Here is a 27,761-nt window from a genome sequence, read left to right as displayed (position 1 = left end):
TCCGAGGCCATCCACATAATCCCTATCACCTCCTCTACAAAGCCCAAGCCTTCATTTGTCGTCATCACTCACCATTTCCCACCACCACCTCCATTCACATGATTAACTCTTCAAGTTGGATTTCTGGTCAATTTCTTTGCCATAAATTCTCATAGACACCACCATCACATTCTCCATAACCCACTCTACAAAACCCTTACCTCCATCACCACCCCTTGCTCGTCGATCGTCGGCTGTGCACCGCGTGACATTTCAAATTCCAAGCCGATTTTTGGTCATTTTCGGTGCTAGAAATTATCCCTGTCACCACCAATCGACTCCCTGTATCTTCGTCTCCAAAGCCCCCAACATTTCATATCCCATTTGCTCACCAATCGTTGACGATTCAAGCTTTCCCACCCTAGGGTTTTTTGAGTTTTAATTGGGTTTGATTAATTCAATTTTTGTGTTTATTGGGTTGAAAGACAATTGAAGAATGTTTGTTTGCAATATTTTCTGGTCGTCGGTACTCCCTAACACTAGCAACAATGGCTAGCAATGGAAGACGCTAAGATGAGGGCTTTTCATAAATCACTAGATTTTCCATCCAAATTAGAGGAAAACATATTATTTGGATAGTAAATAATATTTTAAAAGTTTAAGGGTGGAAAAGGGTCAATGAACCATTTTTTGGGCGAAACCGTGTCGTTAACTCGTAAAGAAAATGAGTAAAGAAAAAAATCTTTTTACTTTTAATTTTGTAGACCCAAAAACTTATGGGCTTTAAACCGGAAGCCCATCACTGAGATCAAGATGTGAGGCGATTACAAAACAAAAAATGGGAAAAAAGGGGACGGAGAACTGTTCTGCAGAGACACAAGAAAGAAGAAGGGAGGAAAAGGAGAAAAGGAAGAAGAAGCAGCAAAAGAGGAAGAGGGAGGGAAAAGAAAGAGGGATTAACCTACTTCAATTTTGGCTTCGGAGACTTGACTGCCTTGGGATTGATTTTTATCAGAGGACGAAGACGTTTAGAGCTTGGAAAATTGTGGGGCTGAGCATTCAGGTATTAAAATTTGATGAATTGATATCTTAGATTTCCTTTTATTTTCTTGAGAAAGATGGTGTTTAGGTACTTGAATATTTCAGTATCTTTTGTTAAGTTGGAAGGGAGATTTTGTTTTGGTTGGGTTGAGGGAGTGTGAGCTACTTTGAAATTTGAAAATAAGTATAGTAAAATTCTGAAATAAATACAGATGATAGGCCTGATTTTAGGCAATTCAAAATGTTTAATTTATAGAATTGAAGAGGGAATATATTATCCTCTTTATGATAAAATTTAAGTATTGTGTTGAATTAGTTTATTAGACAGATGAACTAAACTCCGACTAAATTTTTTTAATACTGACTTGTGGTGTTTGTTAATGGAATCTCATTGTGGGAAGACGAGAGCTGTTATTCAATGTTTAAATGATTATGGAATACAATCGTGCAACCAAAATCCGTTTTGAATTCATGAATGTTTTCTTTCTTTTAAATTGATGTAGAATAATATTGTTGGTTTGGGAGTAATACTATACTTATAAAGTCCTGATACAGAGATATATGTACAAAGTGATGTGTCATACTATGATTGGGGAGAGCGAATTTTGACTTTAGTTTTTTAAATTTAACTTTACAAATTTATTCTCCCAATCATAGTATGACATATCACTTTGACATATATTGTTTGTATGAGGACTTTGTAAGTTTAGTATTATTCATATAAAAATGTTATTTTGTTCTTGAGTAAATTGTTTGTTTTAGAGATGGAATTTTATGAGAAAATGTGAAGCGAATGTAGAAAAAAATTAGAGAGGAAAATTTCCCTCAGAAATATAGGGAAAATAAAAATAAGAAAAAGAAATATTTTTAAAAAGCTATGTGAAAATTGGTGACTTGGCAGGTGTGTGGCAGTGTGACATTGCCACATCAACTGCCACATCACTTTGTACAAAGAGCCTTAATAAGTCTAGCATTTCTCGTTATTTAAGAGTAATACTATATCACTTTGTATTCATCTCTTTGTATGAAGACTTTGTAAGTATAGTGTTACTCTTCTTATTTTGCGCAAACAATTAAATCAGACGCAATAGTAATTGAAACTCATTAAAGCAAAGTCATTAACCAGAATCATAAGGGAGACAGTCCACCCTTGGCATGGAGAGGCACCACGAGGCACAGTGCACATCTCCCGTTGCGTCCAGCCACCATAACTAATGCTTTACCAGATTATTGTTAGATCCAGAAAGTAGAAAGATTGAAGAAGAGGAAGAAGAGACGGGAGAGAAAGAAGATATAGGAGATAAAGAATGGAGAGAAAAAAATTTAGAGAAGCAATGATAAAGGACCTAAAAAAAATAGTTTTTTATTTTCTAAATCTGCACAACAGAGAGAAATTGAGGGAGAAGAAGAAGAGAAGGAAAAGAAAGAGAAAAGAGGGAGGACAAGTGATGTGGAAAGTGGTGACGTGACACGTATGTGGCATTAATGAGTTGACTTTGTATATTCACTCTACCACTTATATTTTGACACTATCACTTTGTATATTATATCTTTGTATGAAGACTTTGTAGTATAGTATTATTCATACTACACTTACAAAGGGGTTTACAAAACAATAATGCTAAATGTACAAACAAATCTTACAAAGATTTGTGTACAAACTGATGTGATAGAAAATGAATGGAAGAGAATGATAATGTTTTTACTTTTTGTATTCACTCTTCCATTCATTTCTTGTCACTTAGTTTATACATAATCTTTATAAGATTTGTTTATCATCTAGCATCCTCTAATTATTAATTATATATTAATTAAATAATTTAGTTACCCAAACTCAGAAAAAAAAATGGATTCTAAAATGCTACCACCACCACTAAATTAGAACCCAATTCCCTTTCAAATAACAAACCCTAACCACCGCCACCAATCTCAACTGCACCACTGCCACTCCTCAACTGCCTCTACCCTCTTCCTCTTGCACCATCAGTCGCACTGCACCACCACTTTCAACGCTATCTATCCTCTTCCACCACCACTCGCAACAGCACCATCACTCTCAACCGTCGTCTATCTCTTCTCCTTGCGGCAAGCTCACATATAACATGTATTTTTCAGTTTTCTTTTTAATGTTTTGGCTGCCATACTCAAACTCCAGAAAGCTTCTAATGTCTGACAGAGAACCAAAAGAGAGAAGTGAATTGAGGTGATGCCATGGATTCTCCGAAATTCTATCGTTACCTCCACCACGGCTCTTTCCAAAAAGTTTAAGCCTCTGAGTACGATCCAAGTCCCTTTGATTAATTGACTTTGATTCTAATGTTCATGGTGTCGATGATTGTGTATGGTGTTTTGAGCAGCCAAAGTTTTGTTGTTATATTTTGAGCTGTTATAAGCTGACTATATTTCCAGTTTCACATAAGTTTTTTGGTTTCTGAAGTGAGTATTCATCATTGCTGGTTCTACTATTTGGGAATTTGCTTGGCTTTTTATGGTTTGAGATAGTTGTCGAAACGATATAGCAAATCTTTGATATAAACAGAAATTAAATGAGTTTTCTCATAAGTTGTCAATGTCCTTAGTCATTTTAGGTTGCGGCGTTACTTGGACAATTATAGTTGCTATCATAACTAATAAAGAAATTTTATAAGAGAGGAATGTTTAAGTTTTGTGTTTGTCCGTTGCAGTTTTCTCATCTAGTTATACTGTGATTATTGATTATGACCTAATTGTTGCCATGTGTGGACAGGTTTATTTGATTTTGAAGTGGAGGTTGCAGCAGTAAAACATTTGTTTGGCATTTTTGTTGTTTCTTCTGGATCTGATGTTGGTGGAATAGCCTATCTGAAGCAGGGGTTGCGTTGTGAAAGATGGTCTTCAAGTCTAACAATTTGAAATTATCAAATTACAGTTTCGATAGAGCGGTGGAATGGCTATGGATAAAATAGCTCTCTCCAACTCCACCCCGATGGAGAAAAGTGGCATGTGAGGAATGCAAACTTGTTTCGAAGACACCCAAACGTGAGTCTTTTCTTGAACATATGATGGAAGCCAATGTAGTTAAACGGGAACATGATAAAAGTGATGCAAGGACTGGTTTCCATCTCACAATATCTATGCATTGTTGCTCTCGTTCTTTGGTTTGGATCATACTTAGATCAACCTTGATGAAGTCCCTTTTGCTTCTTGATGTAAGTCTCCTTGTGTTAGTTTCTTGATTCTCCTTTTAACTGAAGAAATGCGTTTCTCTTAACCTGCTGTTCCATTATCTCAATCTCTTTTTTTATGACCGGTCTTTTATGTTTTGGCTCCTATCTACAAACACTCATGAGGTCTATAAGCTCAACTCATTGGGCTGTGACCATCTCACTCTCATACTCCATCTCTCCTGCATGACTATTCAGGGGTCCACTATAAATGCTCCAGGGGTCTACAGGATCCAACTTTAAACAGTTGCATCTCTTTAAATGCTTCTGTTGTGGCATCTATTTACATTGCATCCTGCCTTCCATCAAGGCTACATGTCTTTGCTATCTGGTATTCCTCCTTGTTAGTCTTCCTTTTGCTCCACAAGTCACATACGTGTAAAGAATACTCCTTCCGTGTACACCTTTTGTTCTCTTACTTGATGTTTACGACATTGGCTTTCGTTTTATGCTGCACTGTTACTTTCATCTTGTCTTAGGCTTGTTGGTTTTTTTGTGACTGTGGTATGCCCTTATTGGCTTATACAGATTCAAGAATACAAATTTGATATTAATGGTCTTGGGACAGGCTAAGCTGGTGTTTGATATACAGATTGGATAAATTGTATGCTTCTTTCTATATGTTAAATGGCATTTTCATATTAATGAGAGTTCATTGTTGTACAATTTTATATTGGTTTTCTAATTAATACCCGGCGTAGTATAATTTTTCAACATTCTGAAGCCTGCTGAAGGAACAAGTTAATTTAGTAGGCATCCATCTATGAATGTTTCAAACATGCACTATAGTTAAAATTCTATTTTATTTCTTTTAATTGATGTAGAATAATATATTGGTTTGGGGGTATTATAATACAACCTAAACTTTATACGTGTTTAATACAAGTTTCTTTCATTGTGGAATAGTGGTATGCCCTAAAACTTTCTTCCGTTTCATACATTAGTTCTATGTTCCTAAAAGAAATAGGTTTCTTTCATGTTTACACAGTTTTCACTTGTTCTTTTGGTTTGCATATATGTTGCTTTAATAGGACTTTAAAAGGTTTCAAAGGCCAAAATAATAAGGTTTCTCTCATGGCTTGCTATTTGTCATGTTCATTTGAGGTTTATTTGTTTCCAGTTTTGAAGATGCTGACAAGTTTAGAGTTGGTTGGATGCGAAGGAGAATGAGCAGAAGAATTAAGTTGGATTATTGCTATGTTAATCAAACTTTTTTTTTTTTTAAATTTTTTTTCTTAACAATTTTTAAAGACAGCCCCGAGCTCTAACAAAAGGCATAACTACCCAGAACACTGTTTGAAAACTCTTGATGTGGAGCCAAAAAGTGCCAGAAACTTGACACAGCAAATAGGAAACTAATGTGGCAAGTTTGTAGAATGTTGTAAGCCATGAAGCAAAGGCTCCAATCAATTGGAGAACGAGGTGGTCATGTCTTTAACCAAACCTGAAATTACTCAGTTGGGGAAGTTCGGTCGATTGAAAGCTATCAAAGTATTCTCAGAAATGACCCAGAAAGTACGTAATTACATTCAATGATCTCTGCCTTTGCTCGTAATGCGAATTAGTGATGCATTTCAACTGTTTGAAAAATGCCTCGCAAAAACTGGTTTCTTGGTAACACAATGATATGCGCGTGTTTGCATAATTGATAGAGTTGAGATAGCCCGTGAACTCTTCGACAAAATGTCCAAAGAGATCTCTTTTTCTGGTCTTTGATGATTACTTGTTACACAGCAATGGCGAACTTGAAAAGGCGAGGGAACTATTATGCTTTGGTTGGAATGCAATGATTTCAGGTTATGCCAAGAAAAGGAAGTTTGATGATGTAAGAATTTATTGATGCATGCCTGCTAAGAATATTGTTTCCTGGAATTCATATCTTTCAGGTATAACCAGAATGGGAAATGTCATTGGTATGAATTTTTTGAAGAAATGGAAGAACGTAATATGGTTTCTTGGAACTTAATGTTGGATGATTTGTGAAGTGGATGATTTGGATTCTGCTTGGAAGTTCTTTCAAAAAATTCCAAACCCCAATGTTGTTTCTTGGGTGACAATGATATGTGGATATGCACGAAGTGGTATATCTTGGAGGCTAGGAGACTATTTGACAAGAGCCTAGTAGAAATGTTTGTTTTTGGAATGCTATGATTGGAGCTTATGTTCAAGCTTCCAAATTGATGAGGCTGCTAAGCTCTTTATGGAAATTCCGGGGAGGGACCTGTCTCATGGACAACAATGATTGATGGGTATGTTCGTGTTGGTAAGCTTGACAAAGCCGAGAATGCCTTGATCAGATGCCTTATAATATATTGTGCTCAAACTGCGATGATCTCTGGATATTTACATAGCAATGTTCCGAACCCGAACCGGACCGTCTGGTCGGACTGGTTCGACATGTAACAGGCAGCGTCTCGGTCCGAATACTTCAAAACCCATTATTTTGCATTAAACCGGATTGGAGCGCGGTTGGACCGTCGGAATAGTGTCGAATCGCGTTCAAGCAGTGAGATCCCCCGAATTCCTTGGCCACGAGCTAGGTGAGGAAACACTGCATTAGACTGACGGCACCTCCATTACAAAACACCTGCCATTTTCAGTGGCCCGTCACTCCAGCCACGTCCGCCGCCGTCCACCTGACCTTGCCACGTGATCGTCGGAAGTCTTGTGTTATTCGACGATTTCGGCGCGATGGAACTCCCCTAGCTACCACATCAGATCGCCGGACGTATACTTCAAAAGCCCATGATTGCAAACCTGATGGGCCGTCGATAGTCGCGCTGCCAGCCACCCATACCAGTCTCCTTCGTTTCATGAGTGTTTTGATAGATTTCAAACCGTAAGGCGAGTTTTGGTAAGGGTGTTTTTTGATGAATTTCAAACATTTAGGGACCTAAAATGTAATTTATAATCGAAAACGGTTCAAAAACCGACCGATTCAACCGTCAAATCGAACCGGGTAACCCTTGAACGGTACGTAATCCGGTCACGTTTCAGAACTTGTCTACTATAAGAATGGATGAAAGCTATCCAATTTTCAAAAAGATTGGGCACACATATGTTGTCTTGTTGGAACTCCATGATTGCTTGCGCTATGCACGGGTGGCAAAATGGATGAGGCTCTTATTTTTAAACAACATGGTCATAAGGACATAGTACTTGGAATACTATGATTGCTGGTCCTGGTATGCTCAAATGGACATATGGATTGCACTTAAGATTTTTAAGGGATTGGGGAAAGGAATATGGTTTCGTGGAATGTCAACTAACTTGTGTTTTCTGCAAATGGGTTGTTTTTTGGATGCATTAAAGATTTCGTCCGCATTGTATGGGCCGTGAACTCAAAAACCTGACCACTCAACTTTTGCTTGCGTACTAAGTGCATGTGCCCATCTTGCAGCTCTGCAAGTTGGGGAGCAAATTCACCATCTTGTTATTAAGAGTGGATACATGAACGATTTGTTTGTTGGCAATTCCTTAATCACCATGTATGCTAAATGTGGAAGAATCCCCAACGCTGAACTCGTATTCAAAGATATTGATCAAGTTGATGTAGTTTCTTGGAATTCTTTGATTGCTGGATATGCCTTTAATGGGTATGGGAAAGAGGCAGTCAAACTTTTCGAAGAGATGGTAATGGAAGAGGTGGCTGCTGATCAGGTTACATTCATTGGGGTTTTTTCTGCATGTAGTCATGTTGGCCTTGTTGATGAGGGCTTAAAACTGTTTAAATGCATGACTGAAGTGTATGGTATAGAACCTCTGGTAGAACACTATGCATGTTTGGTTGATTTGCTAGGCCGTGCTGGGAGATTACATGAAGCCTTTGACATGGTGAGTGGAATGAAGATGAAACCAAATGCTGGAATATGGGGTACACTACTGGGCGCATGCCGAACAAATCGAAACCTAGATCTTGGTAAGATTGCTGCGGAGAAGCTTTTGGAACTTGAACCTCAGAAAACTTCACATTATGCACTCTTGTCAAACATGCATGCTGAGGCAGGCAGATGGGATGAGGTTGAGAAAGTGAGGGAGTTAATGGAAGGGAGTGAGACAGAGAAACAACCAGGATACAGCTGGATTGAAATTAGAAATCAGATACTTACTTTTCTCTCTGATGATCCAACACACTCTAGAACAGCAGAAATTTGCAGTACATTGAAGACTTTAGCCGCACAGATTAGAAGCACAGGTCAGATCTCTGGAACTGAAAATCTACTCTATGATTGACATTGTATTGTAATGTACTGGGAATAGAGTATTGTCGTTTCAGTTATTTGTGTACTATTAGGGTCCCGCTTATTGGGGCATACAAAATGTACTTGTCAAATCTTTGCAAGTGTATATAATTGTAGGTATTTTTAAATTTAAGCTGATTCCAGAACTATTACATATTCATAAATAATGGTAGATAAGTTTTCATATACTACGCTTAAAACATCTGCTTTTTGGTAGACCTGCCGAATAATCTACCAAGACTACTACAATGAACTCTGCTATATAGCGGTTAATCTGTGGCCGAGGAAGGACCATAGCCATTCATTGTGACTTCTGCCATCTCCATGCGATTTTTAAACTCTCGTCAAGGTCTTTATACCTGGCTATCCAATTCAGCTCACACCTTATTTTGTTTGGATCACTATATACTTCTGCATAATCCCCAGGCCAGCGGCTCAGATATTCAACCTTTAGATCCGCCCCTGTAGCCTTCTTACAGGTCTCCACAAATTCCTTCACTGATCTTCCTGCAATTCATCCAAACAATGCATCTGTTTTAAAATTATTTTTGGATCAGAAATTAAAGGACTTATTAAATAGATGAGTGTGAAGTGGCTTTTCCTGTGCCAACATTATAGATTCCAAGTTTCCCAGGTTTTGCATTGGCAAGAGCAAGCACATGAGCATCAACCAAGTCGGTGACATCAATGTAGTCCCTTATACAAGTCCCATCAGCTGTTTTATAGTCAGTTCCTCTAACCTTGAGTCCAGGAATTATCCCTCGAGCTGCACCGAAACTAGCACCTGATATACAGCCATGCTCTGTTAGCTCAGCACGAGGAGCTTCTCCTTATCTTCCTTCTGGGTCTGATCCAATCACATTAAAGTATCTGAAATTATAGTCATATGTACAAAAAGTCAGTCCCTTCCTATATATGTATATATGTGTCTTTTGAGATGAGGCAATTATGGTACTGAAGAATAGAAAGACAATAGAAAATCACCAACCTTAGTGTCATGACAGCCATGTTGGTGGTTTTGGAGAAGTCAATTATGATATCTTCTGACATTTTCTTGGCTTTTCCATATGGATTGATGGGCATCTGCATTGACAAATTGATGAGAAATACAGAAACTTGTCAAATTTAGCTGTAAGGTCATTTTTTTTTTTTTTTAACAAAGTCTTTAACTTGTAAACTGAAATATATACAAGGAAAATGTATGAAGAAATCTCACTTGAGGAGTATGTTCTGTGATAGGCATCTTCAGAGGCTCTCCATAAGTTGAACAAGTACTAGAATATATCAGTGTGTTCACATGATGTGCTGCCATTGCCTCTAAAACTACCAAGGTGTTTGATGTTATATTATGATAGTACCTGCAGATAATTTCCTATGAAATTTAATGACCTGAAATCTTCAACGAGTCGGTTCAGAGAATTGCATCACTTCAATCGAATTAATACCTAAGAGGTTCAAGTGTACTTTCGCCAACATAAGCAACAGCTGCAAAATGGATCACAGCATCAAATGCATTTTCTGCAAAGATTTTGTCGACCTGAAATATTTCTTAAAGAAAATAAAGTCAAATATGTATCTCTATGCAGTTTTGTGTATGTGCACCAAGAATTAACAAGCATTGTAGATTGATGTTGTTTAGTACCGATTTCGCATCTCCAAGATCAGCATAGATGAACTGAAGACGTCCGGGCTCTGGAAATAGCTTCTGGAGAATTTTAACAGCACCCATATTGCCTCTGGAAAGATTATCCTGTTGCATTAATCAAGAGTTTTCAAATTAATGCTACATAGTGACATTTTTATTTAAATTGTTTTTAATGACTGAGAAACCTTGGAGACGCGAAATCGGTGCCCGTAACAAAGAAAGCAGAATTCTTCTGAAGAAAAGCATTGGAAGTAAATCACTTGTAATACAGAATTTTGGGTGCTAAAAGATCAATGAATGATATTAAAGGTTCAGAAACATACTGCATTGGGGGTGCTAAATCAGATGAAGTTGTAAAGATAATAATTAAAACAGTTGCCAGGAGGGCAGCCACAAGAATTCTGCCAGTCAAATTCTCCCGTCGTTTTGCATTTACACTATCCATGCCTGTTTATTTAGAATAAACTCGATTAAGATGAGCAAATAAATCCTTAACAATCTAATAACGCCACACATCCATTGCCAGATATTCAACTTTCACTGCAAACTTCTTCGCTACATGGCCATGTTTACACAAAATCTTAAGCTAAGAATTTGAGAAGAGTCGGCCATTTACAACTTTTAATAGTTATGAGACGCCGCTTATCTCAAATTTCATTTTCAACGTGATATATATATACATACTTGTTCAGCAATAATATAATCTGGAAATAATGAAAACTCTTATCTTTCGATACATGATCAAACAAAAACAAAAATTGAGTATATCCAGGATTAATCAAAAAAGAAGGAAAAAACAATAATACTTAGAAATTTGAGTTAATAGTGCACGAGAAATGAGCAGTTATCTTAGACAGTTCATTGGTGTTACAGAAAGTTAACTTGAAAATCATGAAGTCTGGAACTTGAAAATAGCCATCCTCCGATCAATTTTAAATGTTAAGTACTACCAGTCTTTGACATTCAAGAAAGCAAAACATCCTAATATCCAGTAGAATCAGATATCGTTTAATCCTAATAGCTACTTGTGGGTGGAACAGCTGCATATTCTCTGTCCATAACCTCAATGACCTTATTGGCTATGGCGCCAGCGTAAAGTGAAGATCCTTCACATATCTGCAAAATTAGAAATAAATATAAATCTCTCAGAAATTACTCCATGGAGAAGATGGGTTTGCAAAGAAGAGTAATCCACATCCACCTTTGTGTTGAACAGAAAGCTATAGTAATCGCCAATGTGGCCACCGGCAACATGGTGGAGATCCAACTTAAGCTCCTCAAGAACTTTGGAAACAAACAACAAGCAGTCGATCTTCTTTCTCTGAAAGAGTTTGATGGTTACTTCATCATCAATGATACGAACATCAACCTCGGTATCCTTGGATTTTCTCTGAAGCCAGGAACTCCTCAAAGAACCAATATAGGATTGCTCGGGATCACCAAGAGGCCATATGTTACAATTCTTAACATCCTCACCAGCATCGTCTTCTGTCTTGTGCCTCTTGCTTCTCTCTCTAACACATCTTTTTCTCTCTGCCAGTAATTTGATCTCGTTAACTGTTCTAAGAAGCTCTTTGATGTACTCAATAGCATCTCCCACAATTGAGGCTCTATCGGACTTTGGTATAAATGTGTAAAATTGTTATATTAGCTGCTGGTATGATATAATATAAACATTACAATTAAATTAAAGAGAAGCAGAAAGGTGTACCTTGGTAGGGCTAGGAACCATATTCCTCAAGGCCTCGAACTTATCATTCCACTGTTCTCTCCTTTGCCGTTCTGTAGTAAAGGGCTTTTTCTTCTTGCCAGTTTCACTCCTTCTAACAATACAAGCCATGTCCCTTGTGAATTCCAACATCCCTCCATCCCCATCTTGGTAAGCCGTTACTCCGCTTGAGTCTCTCTCATCCCCAAATAACGAACTAGCACCACCTCTTGAGGTTGGCAAGCTGTACCCTTGGGGTATAGATTGGAATAATTCGCTGAACAAAGGAGATTGGGGGGGCAGGTTGAGATGAAATAACGGATCATACAAAACGGATGTGCTATGTGAGGCTGGGAGGTCTTTGATAAAGCCCAAAGAAGTAGTGTCATGGTTTGAGTTTGCAAAGGAGATGGATGAATTTGGAAGCAAAGAGGAACTGGGCAAGTGAAAGAGATTGAGAAGGTCTGGTGTTTGGGGTAACGAATTTATATTGAAGCTCCTATGGCCATTTTGTTCTGGGTCACCTTGATTAAAGCCTATATCACCGGTGTTCCAGTTGGCGTGATCATATGAAAGAAGCTGATTTGGGTCGTCAACCACTTGTTGCAACATATGGGTATTGTTATCGCAGTTTTCCACTTTGAAAGCCAGATGCTTTTGAAGCTCTGATTCCATAGCGGAAACAGCTGCATCTTCTTGGTGATTGTGGTGATGATAAGAGAGTTCGTCAACAGAGAGGTCCATATTCTCTTCAAACTGCTTCTGGACAGCTTGAGGAAACCCAGAACCTGCACCCTCTGCAGTGAAGTTATTGGGATCGAAGCACCCTGGTTCCTCATACATTTTAGAATGGTTAATCTCTGCATCAGTCAACATGAGAAAAACAATACAGGTAATGAATAAATTTCACCAAAAAAAAAAAAAAAAAACTGTTAATCTAATTTCAGGGAAATGCATGTTGATAACACAGATAAAGGTTGAATTTTGATTTCCATTCCTAGTTATATAGATTTTTACTGACTAGCCACGGCAAATATTGCACTACCAAAGCACCGTGATAAATGAATGCAATTTGTTGACTATTACTTATCAAATCTTCCTCTATAATCGGTGGACAGAGTACAGACTAGGAAAGTAACCACACCCCAATTGTCCAAGATGAAAATGAAAATCTTTAGAGTAGTCCGAACCATTCATGAACATTACAGAAAATATGGGTAAAACATTTACAACCCCCACGTAAAATGGGAATTTGATAGAATCAGAATAAGGATATACAAACAAGAACCAATCCCAATGAAAAGGACTACAAGTTAGGGAATAAAACCAAAATTATCCAAATATGCGAGAGTTAAAAAATACCATTATTATGATCGCAAACGATATTCCACAGGGTCTGCGTCTTAGCGGACCTTTTCAAGAAAGGTTTAAGCGACTAAGGTTTAACTGCTATCTGGGAATATCTTCTACGTTAGCTAGCGGGGGCTATGGAGTGACCTGTCGAGCTGATCAACACCAAGTGGCCGCACCTCTGAAGACTCCACATGAAAGATAAAGATGGAGACTATGTTGCAGGAGGTAGACACCGTTATAGAGAGAGTGTCTGGAATAATGGAGACATGTTATAAACAGAATTCATATAGGAAGGAAATTCTTTCTTTTATGTAAAGAGTTTGTTACTGATATTCCTGATATGGGCTCCACTTGTTTGCATTTTTTACTCTTCTCTCGAGTATTCACACCATTTGTGTAATCTGTTAAAAGTGTATTAGGTAGATGGGAGCGTATGGACCCTACCATCAACCAAACTACTGGGTTTCTTTCACTGTTTACTGCAGTATACGTTGTATATGGTCACTGTTTACTTTGTTTATTTGCAGTAGTGGCCGTAGTTTAATGGTTCCTTCCCCATCAAAATTACTATTGAAAAACACTCTAATTATACAGAACAAGTTAAAAGGTGAGGTATAATTCCCTGCTGAAGTCAAATTAAGACAAATCCTGAGAAATTACAACAAATATATAAGATCAGGATAAGATAGAGATACTGTTTCAGTTTCTACAACGATGTATATGCAACTCATCTTAATTTTGCAGGTAAAGGATGTTAGATGGGATCCAGATGGCTATACAAGTACAAAATCATCACCAATATACAGATGATCACAAACTTTGCTCTCACCATGTTGCTAATGCTTCAAACTCTCAATCTTTGCAGATGGGTGGGAAATTACTTAAGCCAAACATTCTCCCATTTAATCTGAGTTGTATTTATTCACACCATTTGTTGTCTGCCAAAGCGTGCTATAGGTGAGAGCGGTAAAGTAGTGTGTTTCTTATTTATCAATGTTTGGCTTTGGCCCCCCCCACATCTCAAACTACCTATACTTTCATAATTCATACCAGCAGCTCACCTTCCCTCATCATGGATTACCTTAGAGAGGTCCTCTGTGTTCCCTTTCACCTGCATATATGTATCGGGATACCAATGTTGGAGAGAATACAAGTGTCCGCCTTTGGTAAAACAAAAACAGGCAAGAAAGTGCCGGTTTTACTCAATACTGCTTTAGAATGAGAGCAAATCCGAGAGAAGGATGGCTGGACGTCTTCAAACCGCACCTGTTACGAGTTTTCCAAATGAGAAAAAAAAAATCGTCAAACAAGCCACAATCCAGAGATTTGAAACTTGCGGAGACAACCTTTGTAGAAAATGGAATCCCAAAAATTATCCCAAAATGAAAATCAAGGGTTGTAGGAAAAGGTTCATAAGCCACCCTACAACGCTGAGCAAATTGGCACTGAAGGAAAACATGCATGATGGACTCTGACATTCGGCCGGAATCGCAACCAGCCTGGTGCGATTCCGGCCAAATCGACGCGGATCAGGCCACGTTGGCGGCTTGATGAGCTGCTGGCCACCAAAGGATCCCGTTTTCACCATCCTTCTCCGATTCCACCATTTTCCCCAACAATTCAATACACAAAACACAACCCAATCCCAAATAACACAATATACAAAACAAAGGATAGAAGTTAGTTGCTACTTGATTTACTCTGCTGGGTATGAAAGAAAATTGGGGGTGGAGGATTTGGGGCGGGGGTGGGGAAGAAAGATAAAAGGGTTTGAATTTACTCTCAGTTGAATTCATTAATCTGAAACTTTGACAAACTACCTTCTTTAAAGAGTTTTACCACATATTATGAAATTTTTTTATCAATGCATGCCGTCCATATAACATGTCCTCCATACCTTGGAAGCAATACTCCCTTTTTAAGTCTCATAACATATTTTCATATTAATATTAAAGTCGGCATGTGTATAAAACGAAAGAGTTATGTAAAAAAACAATTGTTCTCTTTCTCCTTGTGAGGTCTTTGGATTCTATAATTAGAATTAGCAACAAATAAAATAATATAATTGCACAAGATCAGTCTTCGCGTTACGGTGAGGAATATTTGATTTTGCTGAACAGCGTTGCACTGTTGTAAGAACTGCGCAACTGTGTGTTGGAGTCAGAAGCAGTAACTGTAACTGGCCTTGGACTGTTTGACTTCGTCTGTAATGAATCATTCAACTATTGATTTGTGTTTAGGAGCAAAGCTGAAATCCTCAACTAGCAAATACTATTGAATCAAAAGAGGACATATATTTATGTCCTTCCTTATCTCTGTAGTTTGTATTCGTACCTAGTCTTTTTTCATTTTCAACGGTGTTTAAGGCCAATTATTTCCGAGTGACTATAATCCTGTTAGTGCTTTCAAGCATAAACTACTATGGCATTGGCCAACCACATAATGAAAAGATAATTAAAAAAGCAGGAAAAATGACAAAAGCAAGCAGTGAAGTATTCACGCCAGATGACCATAAATTGTAGACAAAGTTAAGAATGGGTAGACAATTGGTTAGATGGAGAAAACAACATACAGTCAAAGAGAATATCACTCTAATTAGGGATAGAGGGCAAGAAACTATGTATCGTAGGAAGAAAATGTTACACTTACAATCTCTCTCACAAATTTTCTCTTACCATTTTGATGTGGTAATTCATCATCGGTTAACTCACAAATGGAAATGCGAGACTCATACAAGTAGGCGGGACTCATTTTGCTAGCTGACCAATGATGAATTGCCACGTCAATGTGTGAAAGAAAGTTTGTGAAAAGAGTTGTGCCTTATGAGGGCATTTATCTGCAAAATGATTCTTGTCACCACAAATCCAGCAACATTACAATCTTTTGCATTTTTGCCAGAGGGCAAGTAGCACAAAACTTACGCGCTCCACATTCCTCAGCGGTAAGTCTACCTTTCCCTGTTCGCCTAATAAACCTTCCATGATCCAAAGTCAACTCTTATATGGTGTAGGATCTGGATCCAGCGGGATTCACCGTACCAGTAAGGAATTACCGCCTAACTTTTTCCAACCACTTATTTCGAAGCTCTAGCTCAGAGACTTCAATGGTGGAAATCCGGCAAATAAAACACAAAATCTTTGTGCACCCTTGACTAAAAGCCTTTTGAATAACATCCAAAAGTCACTTTACACCTAGCCAAGTCAAATATTCTTCTCGAATATCTGATACCATTTACACCCACATAATATTTGTAATACCCAGTCTACAATATTATTACAATTAATAACTAATTAACCTAGTTGATTAATTGGAGAGAAACATACATAAATTCAGTTTTAAAGATTAATTCATACCTGGGTATCAATCGTCTTGAATACACCTTTCCTTTGCTTCGAGTAGGCAACAAAAGTAAAACAAGAGATTGAAAGACTGAATTTTTCATAAACTGAAAATATAATTAATGTCTTCTCTGAGTACAAATGTACAAAGCTTCTCTTTATATAGAGAAGTTCGGATTTCAAAAGTTTTGAATCCGTAGATAAAATAAAATATACAAAACACAATATCAATCACAAAAGACATGTGATTTGACTTTAGCCTAATAAAAACTAACATTTATCTTAAAGAAAAAAACATGGGAGACATGTAATACGCTGACGTGTATCCAAAAAGCGGAAGTAATACGTGAACAGTCAAGATTTTGCCGACGAAATTTAACGAAGCATATTTAAAGGAAATCTTGAATATTGTGTCATATATCTTATGTAACATATGTAAAATATAATAAGTTATTTTTGTTTTAAACATGGGAGACATGTGGACCCCATGTCATTTTCTTTAAGATAAATGTTAGTTTTTATTAGGCTAAAGTCCAATCACATGTTTTTTGTGATTGACATTGTGTTTTGTATATTTTATTTTATCCACGGATTCAAAACTTTTGAAATCCGAACTTCTCTATATAAAGAGAAGCTTTGTACATGTGTAATCAGAGAAGACATTAAAAATCTTTAGAAAAGGTTTATGTAGAGATCTTTTGACTAAAGGATGGATCGATACAATGCAAATTGACGTACAGGAAGCGATGGTGGATCCGAATATGCCAGATGCGGTTAAGCAAACGCTCTGTGTATTGAATCAGAAAGTTGACACATTCACTTGCATGATTACTTTCTCATTGCAAGAGAGCTATGATATTCAACCTATACAGATATGGGAATTTCTTGTAGGAGAACCATGGTACCGAATTATGCTCGATAATGAGGTAAAAATTGGTTCTTATGCACTAGAAGAAATTCAAAAAAAAGAAGAGGAAGATTGGACCAGGCTACATATTGCAAAATTGCTACTGGTTAAATCCAAACTGGAGGAGCTTGTTAAAGCAAACGCTACTGTCCATATCCAACATGAGATAGTGGTAGTAATACCAGACAGGTACGCAGTGATCCAAGATACTCTTTTTCAACATAATTTATACCCCTCGTCTTCCAAAGCTCTGATACCATTTACACCCACATAATATTTGTAATACCCAGTCTTACAAATATTATTACAATTAATAACTAATTAACCTAGTTGATTAATTGGAGAGAAACATACATAAATTCAGTTTTAAAGATTAATTCATACTTGGGTATCAATCGTCTTGAATAAACATTTTCTTTGCTTTGAGTAGGCAACAAAAGTAAAACAAGAGATTGAAAGACTGAATTTTTCACAAACTGAAAATATAATTAATGTCTTCTCTGATTACAAATGTACAAAGCTTCTCTTTATATAGAGAAGTTCGGATTTCAAAAGTTTTGAATCCGTAGATAAAATAAAATATACAAAACACAATGTCAATCACAAAAGACATGTGATTTGACTTTAGCCTAATAAAAACTAACATTTATCTTAAAGAAAATGACATGGGGTCCACATATCTCCCATGTTTAAAAAAAAAATAACTTATTACATTTTACACATGTTACATAAGACATATGACACAATATTCAAGATTTCCTTTAAATATGCTTTGTTAAATTTAATCGGCAAAATCTTGACTGTCCACGTATTACTTCTGCTTTTTGGATACATGTCAGGGTATTACGTGTTGGACGTTTCTGGTTGTCCAGATCTCCATCCTCCAGATTTTTATCAATCCTTGAACCACATCCGTCAAGTCAGTTTTTCCCAATTTCACTATTAATTCATTCAAATTCTCGAGTTTGAGTGTTGACATGTCAAACAAATGACATTTTCTCATTACCTCAAGTTTTTGAATTCCTGCTTCGTAGAGTAAGGCAGTTCCCTTGAACTCCTCATCCTCATAAAATAGTTTGTCAGCTTCCAGCCATGCTAACCTTCTTGCTAGCTTTTCTAAACACCTCTGCAGCTATACTTCCCCTTGTCTTGTCGCCATTGCGATTCTAATTTGGGTTCCCAGATCCTCTCAGAGTGTTTGACTTGTTGAAGTTAATTTTAAGCCTTTTGGAAAGCTAAACCTCTCACAAATATCTGTGTCAATTAACCGTTTTTTTTTTGTGGAGTGTGTGTCACCACGCTTGTAGCGCCTGACGATGAGTCCTCAGAATTTTTGATCTTTATCAGTGGACAATGAGCCCGTTCATGTCCTTCCTGTTTACAAGACTAGCAAACTATTGCTTTTTTCTGAGTCGTTTCCTTCTTAAGAGTAACCCTCTTTTCAGAAGTATTTTCCTTCGTAGAAGTTTCACCCTTCAATCGTTGAAATTTCGGGCTTCTTCTATTCGAAGTATCAGAATCATAGTCATGATTCTTTCCTTCTACATGCTTTACTGCAGTAACCTACTTAGAAGAAGAAGCCACCTGCTTATCCGCAGTTTTCTCCTTTTTAGCAATAACCTTTGAAGTTGAAGTAACCTTCAAAGGGCAGTTCCTTCTCAAGTGTCCTCGTTGCTTACACTTGGAGCATGAGAAGTGATTTCTAGTTTCCTTCTTGTCCGCCATTATCTTGCAATTCTTTTGCAAAATGTCTGGACAAAAAGTCAGCAACAAAGTTAGATTTACCAGAAATATATTAAAATTTGATTCTATAATTTGCAAACCAAATCTACCATCTAATTAGTCTAGCTTTATCATCCTTTAAAGACAGTTTCATAAAGGTTTTTAAATATTTAAAGTATGTCCTTAAAGTAAATTCCTGACTGATTACAAACAATCGAAATCGGTCAATACATTCTTTTGCTGCTAAAACTTCCTTCTCATGGACAGGATAGTTTATCTCAGCAGGAGAGAATTTTCCTGACGCATATCGAACAATCCGTTCAATATTATCAATACCCTTAGCCTTAAGCACACCTCCCCAATACAAGTGAGATGCATCACTTTCTATAATGAGTTAATCCTAATCTTCAGGGAGTTTTAAAGGTTTTAATTACTTTGTCAAGGCCTTAGTCCGCTTAACACAATTAGTGTCTTCAAGTGTCCAAACCCAGGGCACTTTATCACTAACCTTAAGCGTTAAGCCATTAATTACATTAGCGAGATTAGGAACATATTCGCACATGTAATTGGCTAATCCAAGAAATTGCTGTAACATGTGCTTATCCTCTAGCACATCTAGAAATTCTAGCAACTTCTTTGAGATATATTCTTGGAGTTGAATACCTCCTTCACCTATCTCAAGTTCTCAACGCCTAAGAACTTCACCTTGTTCTTAAACCACTCTACCTTTCTTTCAGATAGAATCATTCCATTATCAAGAAACTTTTTGCTCACCAGTCTAAGATGATTTACATGTTCTTCCTTGGTTTTACTAAAAACTAGAACATCATCAATATAAACTACACAAAAGTTAGATAAATCTCCAAAGACTTTATCCATTTTCCTCTGGAATATTGATCGTGCCTGCTTAAGTCCAAAAGGCAGAACCATCCATTCAAACAATCCTTTCGGACAGGTGAAAGCCGTCAAAGGAATGCTTGACTTCGCCATCCTGATCTGCCAAAATCCCGACTTTAGATCAAATTTAGAGAAGATTCTTCCAAATCTAGCTTTATTCAAACAAGCTGATTTGTTTGGTATCTTATAAGCATCGTCAATGGTTTTCTCATTTAACTGCCTATAATCAATAACCATCCGCGCTTTACCTCTTAATTGGTCAGCTCTATTCATGACCATGAATGTTGGCGAAGAGTGTGGACTTTTACTGGCCCGTATCAATTGCTTTTCCAGCAATTCCGATATTTGCTTACTGAATTCCTCCTCTACATCAGGAGTATAAGGATAGGATTTGGTCACTATTTTATCATCCTTCCTTTTCAATTCAAGTGAAGCATATATACTGTTCCTTTCCCATAACTTTAATGGTTGATCATCAAAACATGGAGAAAGTTCTTCTTTTAAGGATTTTACAAGTTCCTTAATCCTTAAAGAGTTTGGCTCTCGTTTTCAACCTTCAAGATTTTTTCCTTATGTATGAATTTATCCGTGCTCTCAAGGCATGTACCAGAGGGATCAACTTGCTACGATATACCTCGTGCGATCCGGTTTGTATGATAACTAGGATACAACCTTTGAAAGAAAACATTACAAGCCTCATCCGTTTCTTCTATTTCAGAAGTTTTCAACCACCAATTTTCCTTTTCTAAAATTTGGAAAACAATGTGATCTGCTTCTTGCCTTAGTTTCACCGGTCTAAAACCGTTTCATACTTTCGAAACTTCAGGCTTAGCAAGAATAGGGATTTTATGTCCTTCAAGGATAATGTGGTTGTTATCCTGAGTAAATGACCTAACTTCTGCTTGACCTCGCAGAAAGCTATTTCCGAGAATAAAATCTACCTCCTAGTAATCCACTACTAAGACTTCCCTTAGAGTAATTTTTTTCTCGTTTAACAGTACAACCACGTTTTCTACCACATCCATGATCATACTTTGACCTCCATCTGCAACCGTATTTAGGATTGGTTTTTCCAATGGTTTCCAAAGCTCCTGTGGAAAACATTGCTTCCTTGCAATACATTTGGTCGCTCCTGTGTCTACAAGAATATCCAGAGTATATTCCTCATATTCTGGAAAACACAGTTTAGCACGTATACATGTGTCAATAGTCCCCCGGACTATCGCATGACAATGCATTTCATGACTCATCATCATTTTCGTGCTTGGAGTCTCGTCTTCATATACTGGGATTTGCACAGATTTATACCCAACAATTTTCTTACTATTGCTACTTCCAGCATCACTAGCAGTGCCATCTGTTTCCAGTATATTTTTCCTTAATATGATAGGTTGAATTTCCTTATTCCACTCTAGAGACACCGAATTTCTAGGCGTAGGAAGAGTAACTTCAACCTCATTATCAAGTTCTTGGATTTGAATTCCCCGATTTGGGTTTAATTCCACCACGCTGGGTTACGTTGAATATTCCGAAACCCATCGTTTCAGCCACGTAAGAGCCTTAACATTGACTACCGTAGGTCAAATTGGAATTGCAAAATCCTGTCCCGGGCCATGAACCTCAGTATCTGCACTGGAGTTCATATGTATAAGATTAACAGAATTTATCAAGCGATAAATTAACTTATACTGAATTGCTATTCCATCACTAGAAGCCATCAAGTCTTCTAGTCCAGAAGTATGAATTCGAAGAACCATAATCCGTTTGAGGTTTGGATCCTGGAGACTAACCATATATCCTGGTTTAACAGTCCCGTAGGCATCTCCCAAAGCTAGATTAGTGTGAAAACCGCCAACTAAAGCTTTACCAAACGTAAGCCATCGTCTGTCCAGTAAAGCGATCTGAACAGGTATATTCATTCCTCCACGGAATAGTCCCTGCACACGAACCTGTACAGCACCAAGTTATATATAATTATACTTGCCATTTGCCCGTTTGGCAAGATTTCGAACCTTCCGTAGCCACTCATCATTCAAGAGTACTAATTCACCCTCTCAAGATTGAGACAAAGCTACACAAATAGGTTTTTCGTGTACATCTTCCAAGCCTTCAGCTTTAAATAGCCACTTAGAGCATTTTTCGAAAACCTCTCTAGGTGTTATCCTCAGAATTACCCAATTGTCAGGGTTACCCGAGTGATCCTCATAATTAGATGATGAACTAATTACCGAGTTAAGATGTTCATCTTCATTCTAATTGGGATAAGATCATCCTTATCACCAATACTGCTATTCCTAGGATATTCATTAGGACTACTAGTCTGTTGCATGAATATACCTACACGTTGAAGATTTGAAGATTGTTCCTCAAAAGTCATATCTTTTGAGTCATCCTCTGAAGAATCTGAATCATCAGAGTAATCCGAAATTAATTCATAAACCTCATCATCAAAATCAATTTCGTATCCCCAAACTGGCTCAAATTCAGAAGTTTGGCTTTCCGTGTTGATTTCCAAAAATCTTACTGCAGCCTTCTTCTTGCCCTTATGAGGGTATTTATCCGCAAAATGATTCTTGTCACCACAAATCCAACAACAATTACAATCTTTTGCATTTTTGCCAGATGGGCAGGTAGCACAAAACTTACGCGCTCCACGTTCCTTAGCGTTAAGTCTACCTTTCCTTGTTCGCCTAATAAACCTTTCATGATCCGGAAGATTTCGTTTATTAGTAACAGGTCGTTTTACCATATTACGAAAACGTTTCGGCTTAAAGTTTCGTTTACCAAACGATCCTTTTCATTTCATATGGTTTTTCCAACCTTGATGTTTAGTCGAATTCCTCGACTCACAGCCATATTGTCCTGGCACTCCATCAAAGTTTTGACAACAAGATTCGTTGAACTCAAGCCTTTTAGCTTCCTTATTCAGCTTGGCATTCAAACATCTTGTCCTCACTAGTTGTCTAACAGCTTCTATTCTTCCTCCTAAAGAATCAACAACCTAATTCTTTTCAAGTAGAAGTTTAAACGCCTCGTTTGCTGCCTTATCCCATCCTGGGGGAAGCTTAGCAAAGAAAGTATTTTTCATGACTTCCTTTGTGCCACCAGGCAACTGATAAAAATTTCGTCTATACTCACAGACAAAATTTTCAAACAGACACATGTCACAAAGCCTAAGCTTTGTTAAAGCTTCTAAGGCAACTACCTCTGCGAGATTCCTACTGGTAATTTTTATCCCAGTAAATTCTCTACAGAGCATATCCTTGAAAAGTGCAAAGATAGCCTCTCCATTTTTCAAGTCCCTTACAGTATCTAACAGACCCGTACCAGCTTCGAGACTTCTCCAAAAGCTTCCTGCAGCTCCCTGCAGTGTGGATCTTAAAAATTTGTAAGTATCACTGAGTAAAAAATTCTTGTTTTGGATATGAACCCAGTTAACAGTTTCCCATGCTTCGATTGCATCCGTTACATTCGTAACACAATCGATGTTTAGGAAACTTTCGCTAGACGATATCTCCACCATTCTAGGTACTCCCCTAGGTATAAACTCCGACCTTATCTTGGTGGGATAAGTTTGTTTATATTCAGGTTTGGAGATTTCCTTAAGGAATCCTTTGAAAGAATTTAAAGGGTTACGAATTCCTTCAAGCGGGTCATCTTTAAACTCAGACTCCCTCGAGATTAGCTCATCGAGCTCCATCTTTTTAGGACCTAGAGTAAGATTTAATCCTCTAGTTTCGTCTCATTTCCTTTGTTTCTTCATTTCTTCCTCATAATACCGGCTGATTCATTCAGCATCTGAGGTAGAAATTTCCGGAATATCAACCTTCCGTTTTCCATCCATTTTATAAACAAAGTCTTCTTCCTTGACACCTTTCATAAAGAGTTTTTCCGCCTTTTCCCAATCACCTTGGGTTTCTTTGGCCACAAACTGTGCATATCCTGGAGGCAATCCGGGATATTTTTCCTGCAAACTAGCTGTAAAATGATCCAAAACATGCTGACCACCCATGGTCAATCTGAATCAGGTCTCAACTCAGTCGCAAAGTCTAACTCTTTATATGGTGTAGGATCTGGATCCAGGTGGGATTTGCCTTACCAGTAAGGAATTACCGCCTCAGCTTTTTCCAACCACTTATTCCGAAGCTCTAGCTCAGAGACTTCAATGGTGGAAATCCGGCAAATAAAACACAAAATCTTTGTGCACCCTTGACTAAAAGCCTTTTGAATAACATCAAAAAGTCGCTTTACACTTAGCCAAGTCAAATAATCATCTCGAATATCTGGGTTGAAGTTACAGAGGTCTAACACAACCCGTTTAACCTCTTGTTCAGTATATCCTTCAATAGGCCACACTTGTTCGATGTCACTCAACACCAGAGACATCTCCTATTTTACTGACTTAGTAAAATAGTTAGAACACGTTCCAGTGTTTTAACCTTTTGAAGTATAGAATTAACCTTTTCAATCTCATTTCCGATCTGGGTTAATTCTTCGTTTAGAGCAAATATACGATACACCGTATAGTTCACTCTCCTGTCTAAGTTTTCAAGCTTCTGGGTCAAAAGCTCTAACTTATCTACGACAGTATTCAACAAACCGATCTTTGGTTTTACCTCGAGACCATGATCTAAATGAAAACAAGTCTTATTTAAACAGACTTCATCATTTACACCATTATTTATGCTATAGAACTTTCAACAGGTTAACAAGTATAAACACATATACCCCCGTCTTCCAAAGCTCTGATACCATTTACACCCACATAATATTTGTAATACCCAGTCTTACAAATATTATGTGGGTGTAAATGGTATCAGAGCTTTGGAAGACGGGGGGTATATGTGTTTATACCTGTTAACCTGTTGAAAGTTCTATAACATGAATAATGGTTTAAATGATGAAGTCTGTTTAACTGAGGCAGTTGATTAATTTAAACATAATGGACCATATTCTTCTCATCCAACCTACTATACCTAGGAAATACCAGTCAGACAAGACATGTTCCAGAATTCAAACTCATCTCATGACAGTTGGTTGGGTTTCTGATGCTATGTATGAATTGGTTCGTGTTGGACATGACAATTTGATTGGTGTAATCATTCGATTGGAAGGAGTACTGTTATGATTTCTTCATCACTGAAGAAGTCATTTTAATTTCTAGTTGGTATTGTCTCTTCTATTGAAATCAATTTGGCATCAAAATTGACAAGAAAGTTTGTTCTGAATTTCTATTTCAGTTTATGAAGAAACTGCTGGCTTGAAGGTGAATGACCCTATTCTACGGACGCACAAGGTAATTTAAATATTCTTTGTTCGAGTCTTTTCCTGGACTGTGAGTTGACTCCATTAGCTTACATATATATTTTGATTTTACAGCCTCTGTCAGTTGAGTTAGGACCTCGAATATTGGGAAATATTTTCGATGGCATTCAGGTTTGGTTCTAAACTTCTGTTATTCTCCTTTAAATGTTACTACTGCAACTTCAGAAGCAACATTTCTTCTTGCCTATTTGTTGTTTCTAATATCTTCTTTTTTTTTAATGAAAATAGAGGCCATTGAAAATTATTGCAAAGAGATTTGGTGATGTCTACATCCCTCGTGGTGTCTCTGTCCCGGCCCTTATAAAGATACGGTATGGGAATTTTAGCCTAAAAAGATAGGTAATTGACGAAAAATCATTTACTGCTGGATATTCTGCTCAATAAGCCAACTTCACTTTCATCTCAATTAGTTTGGTAAATTGCATCAGGGATCTTTTCCTTCATCTTCAACTTACTATAATTCACCTTGTGAGTTAGTACATGCTGATGTCTGGGGACTAGCACCCGTATTATCCTCCACTGGCTTTCGATATTACTTGTTATTTGTTGATGAATTTTCCAGGTATTCCTGGATCTATCTCTTGAAACTCAAATCTGAATTCACTGTAGCTGTAATGCAGTTTCATAAACTTGTGGAACAGCAATTTGATGTCAAAATAAGAAGCTTCCAGTCAGATTGGGGAGGAGAATTCAGACCGTTGACCTTGTATTTGCTTCATCAGTGCTTTCGGAGCAATAGCTTGCAGATCAAAACTACCGAGGAATGAACAGACTCGCAGTTTTAAGGGTAAGCAGCGAGACCTAAAGGACTTAATAGACTCCAGTCCAGAGCAATAAGTCCAGTACAATCCAATATAATCTAGACTAGTGCAGTGCATTCCAGTATTTTTTATTTCTTTTTAAAAAATTTTGTAGTTCAACCTTTTCATTCTTTTATATTTTGGTAAAGTATCCAACCCAGATTTTTCTTTTCCATTTGTTTTATGTCATATAGTTTGGAAAGATTTATTATAATACAAATTAAGGTTCTAAATTCTCACCAGTGAAAAACTATCAGTGAAAACCTTGTGGTGATTTTGAGCCCTTTTAGATGATCTGATGATGCAAATGATAATAATGTGATGCACTTTAATAATGAAGAAAACATAAACTTAACTATCAACCTGTTACTTTAAATATGTACATGTGAATGACAACAGAGCAAAATTTGTTTCACCCACAATTTCATTTGTGTAATGTCATAAGGTATCCTCTCAGACAATCAAATCAACATTCATGGGAACTAGATGGTCCAAAAAGATAGGAATTATAGGTAAAAAGAAATGCATTTGAATGTGTTGACGCTTGATTTTGGACTCCAACGACTCGCACATGGGAAACGCTGAGCTGACTCAGAAGACACACGTGATAGATCCACGAGATTTGAATATGGAGCTGAGATTATATATTTTGCAGAAAAAATAAATAAAAGATTGGCAAGAGGGGTTTTTATAATGGTTCGGATGCAACAAGCGACTCCTACATCCACTGTTATTTTATTTGATCTCTCCCTACTTTTATGAATTTGCCTGTAAGGCATACAAAGATGAAGAAATACAGTGTTTTTACAGAGAGAAAGAATTGGAGCTAAATCTCAGCCCAGCCTCCAGCCTTCCTTCTTCGGGAAGAGAAATGTCCATTTATTCACATTTGCACTCAATGCAATGAGAGCTTTTGCAAACTGTCTTGATACATGGAAGGCTCTCGTCCATTCATCTCTTTGAAATGAGATAAAGTTGGTGAGAATATCTTTGGAGATATGGGCTTGACAGCTGGTACAGAGAGACATTAATTGTGCTGACATAGGCTTGACTTTTGAGGCATAACAGAAGCCCCCCAGTTTTTGAAGTGCGTAATCGCGCTTCAGAAACTAAGTCTTTGATCTGAATTGCTGCAGTCTCGAACTGAAGAGCTCGAACTGCAATCTGTTAGGAAGACGATCAGAAATCTGTTAGGAAAACAACCAGAAATCTATTAGGAGCGACCAGAAATCTGTTAAGAGCTCGAACTGAAATCTGTTAGGAGCGACCAGAAATCTGTTAGGAGCTCGACCTGAAATCTGTTAGGAAAAAGACCTGAAAGGTCATAACGAGCTCAATCTGAGCAAAACGAGCTCAACTTGAGAGCAAAACGACCTCGACCTGAGAGGTCAAAACGACCTGAATGAGCAAAACGACCTCAACTTGAGGGGTCAAAACGAGCTCAATAAGCAGAACATCCTCAATTTTAGAGGTCAAAACGAGTTCAATGAGCAAAACGAGCTTAAAAAGCAAAATGACCTTAATTTTAGAGGTCAAAATGACCTGAATGAGCAAAACGACCTCAACTTGAGAGGTCAAAACGAGCTCAGTGAGCAAAACGAC

The 27,761-nt window shown here is 37.5% G+C and overlaps 2 protein-coding genes and 3 pseudogenes across 2 annotated transcripts; 2 read left to right on the top strand and 3 right to left on the bottom strand.

Annotated features, from left to right (window-relative positions):
• The first annotated feature begins 817 nt into the window (after nt 1-817).
• On the top strand, nt 818-4,796 carry LOC116142563 (annotated as a pseudogene).
• Nucleotides 4,797-5,777: 981 nt separating this feature from the next.
• Nucleotides 5,778-8,574, top strand: LOC116142562 (annotated as a pseudogene).
• A 191-nt stretch (nt 8,575-8,765) lies between these two features.
• On the bottom strand, nt 8,766-10,554 carry LOC116142561 (annotated as a pseudogene).
• Nucleotides 10,555-11,123: 569 nt separating this feature from the next.
• Nucleotides 11,124-12,666, bottom strand: LOC116142531 (transcription factor bHLH91-like). Its single transcript, XM_031427963.1, has 3 exons — nt 11,821-12,666; nt 11,311-11,727; nt 11,124-11,225 (listed from the first exon to the last, which is right to left on the bottom strand). The coding sequence occupies exons 1-3, from the start codon at nt 12,658-12,660 to the stop codon at nt 11,124-11,126; spliced, it is 1,359 nt and encodes a 452-aa protein (XP_031283823.1). The 5' UTR covers nt 12,661-12,666.
• Nucleotides 12,667-23,035: 10,369 nt separating this feature from the next.
• On the bottom strand, nt 23,036-23,734 carry LOC116142559. The gene has a single exon (XM_031428000.1). It carries the CDS (start codon nt 23,732-23,734, stop codon nt 23,036-23,038), a length of 699 nt encoding a protein of 232 aa, XP_031283860.1.
• Between the last annotated feature and the right edge of the window lie 4,027 nt (nt 23,735-27,761).

The sequence above is a fragment of the Pistacia vera genome, unplaced genomic scaffold (genome assembly GCF_008641045.1).
Source record: "Pistacia vera cultivar Batoury unplaced genomic scaffold, PisVer_v2 Contig412, whole genome shotgun sequence".
In the NCBI taxonomy this organism is placed as follows: Eukaryota; Viridiplantae; Streptophyta; class Magnoliopsida; order Sapindales; family Anacardiaceae; genus Pistacia; species Pistacia vera.
This window is presented reverse-complemented; position numbering and strand designations above follow the sequence as displayed.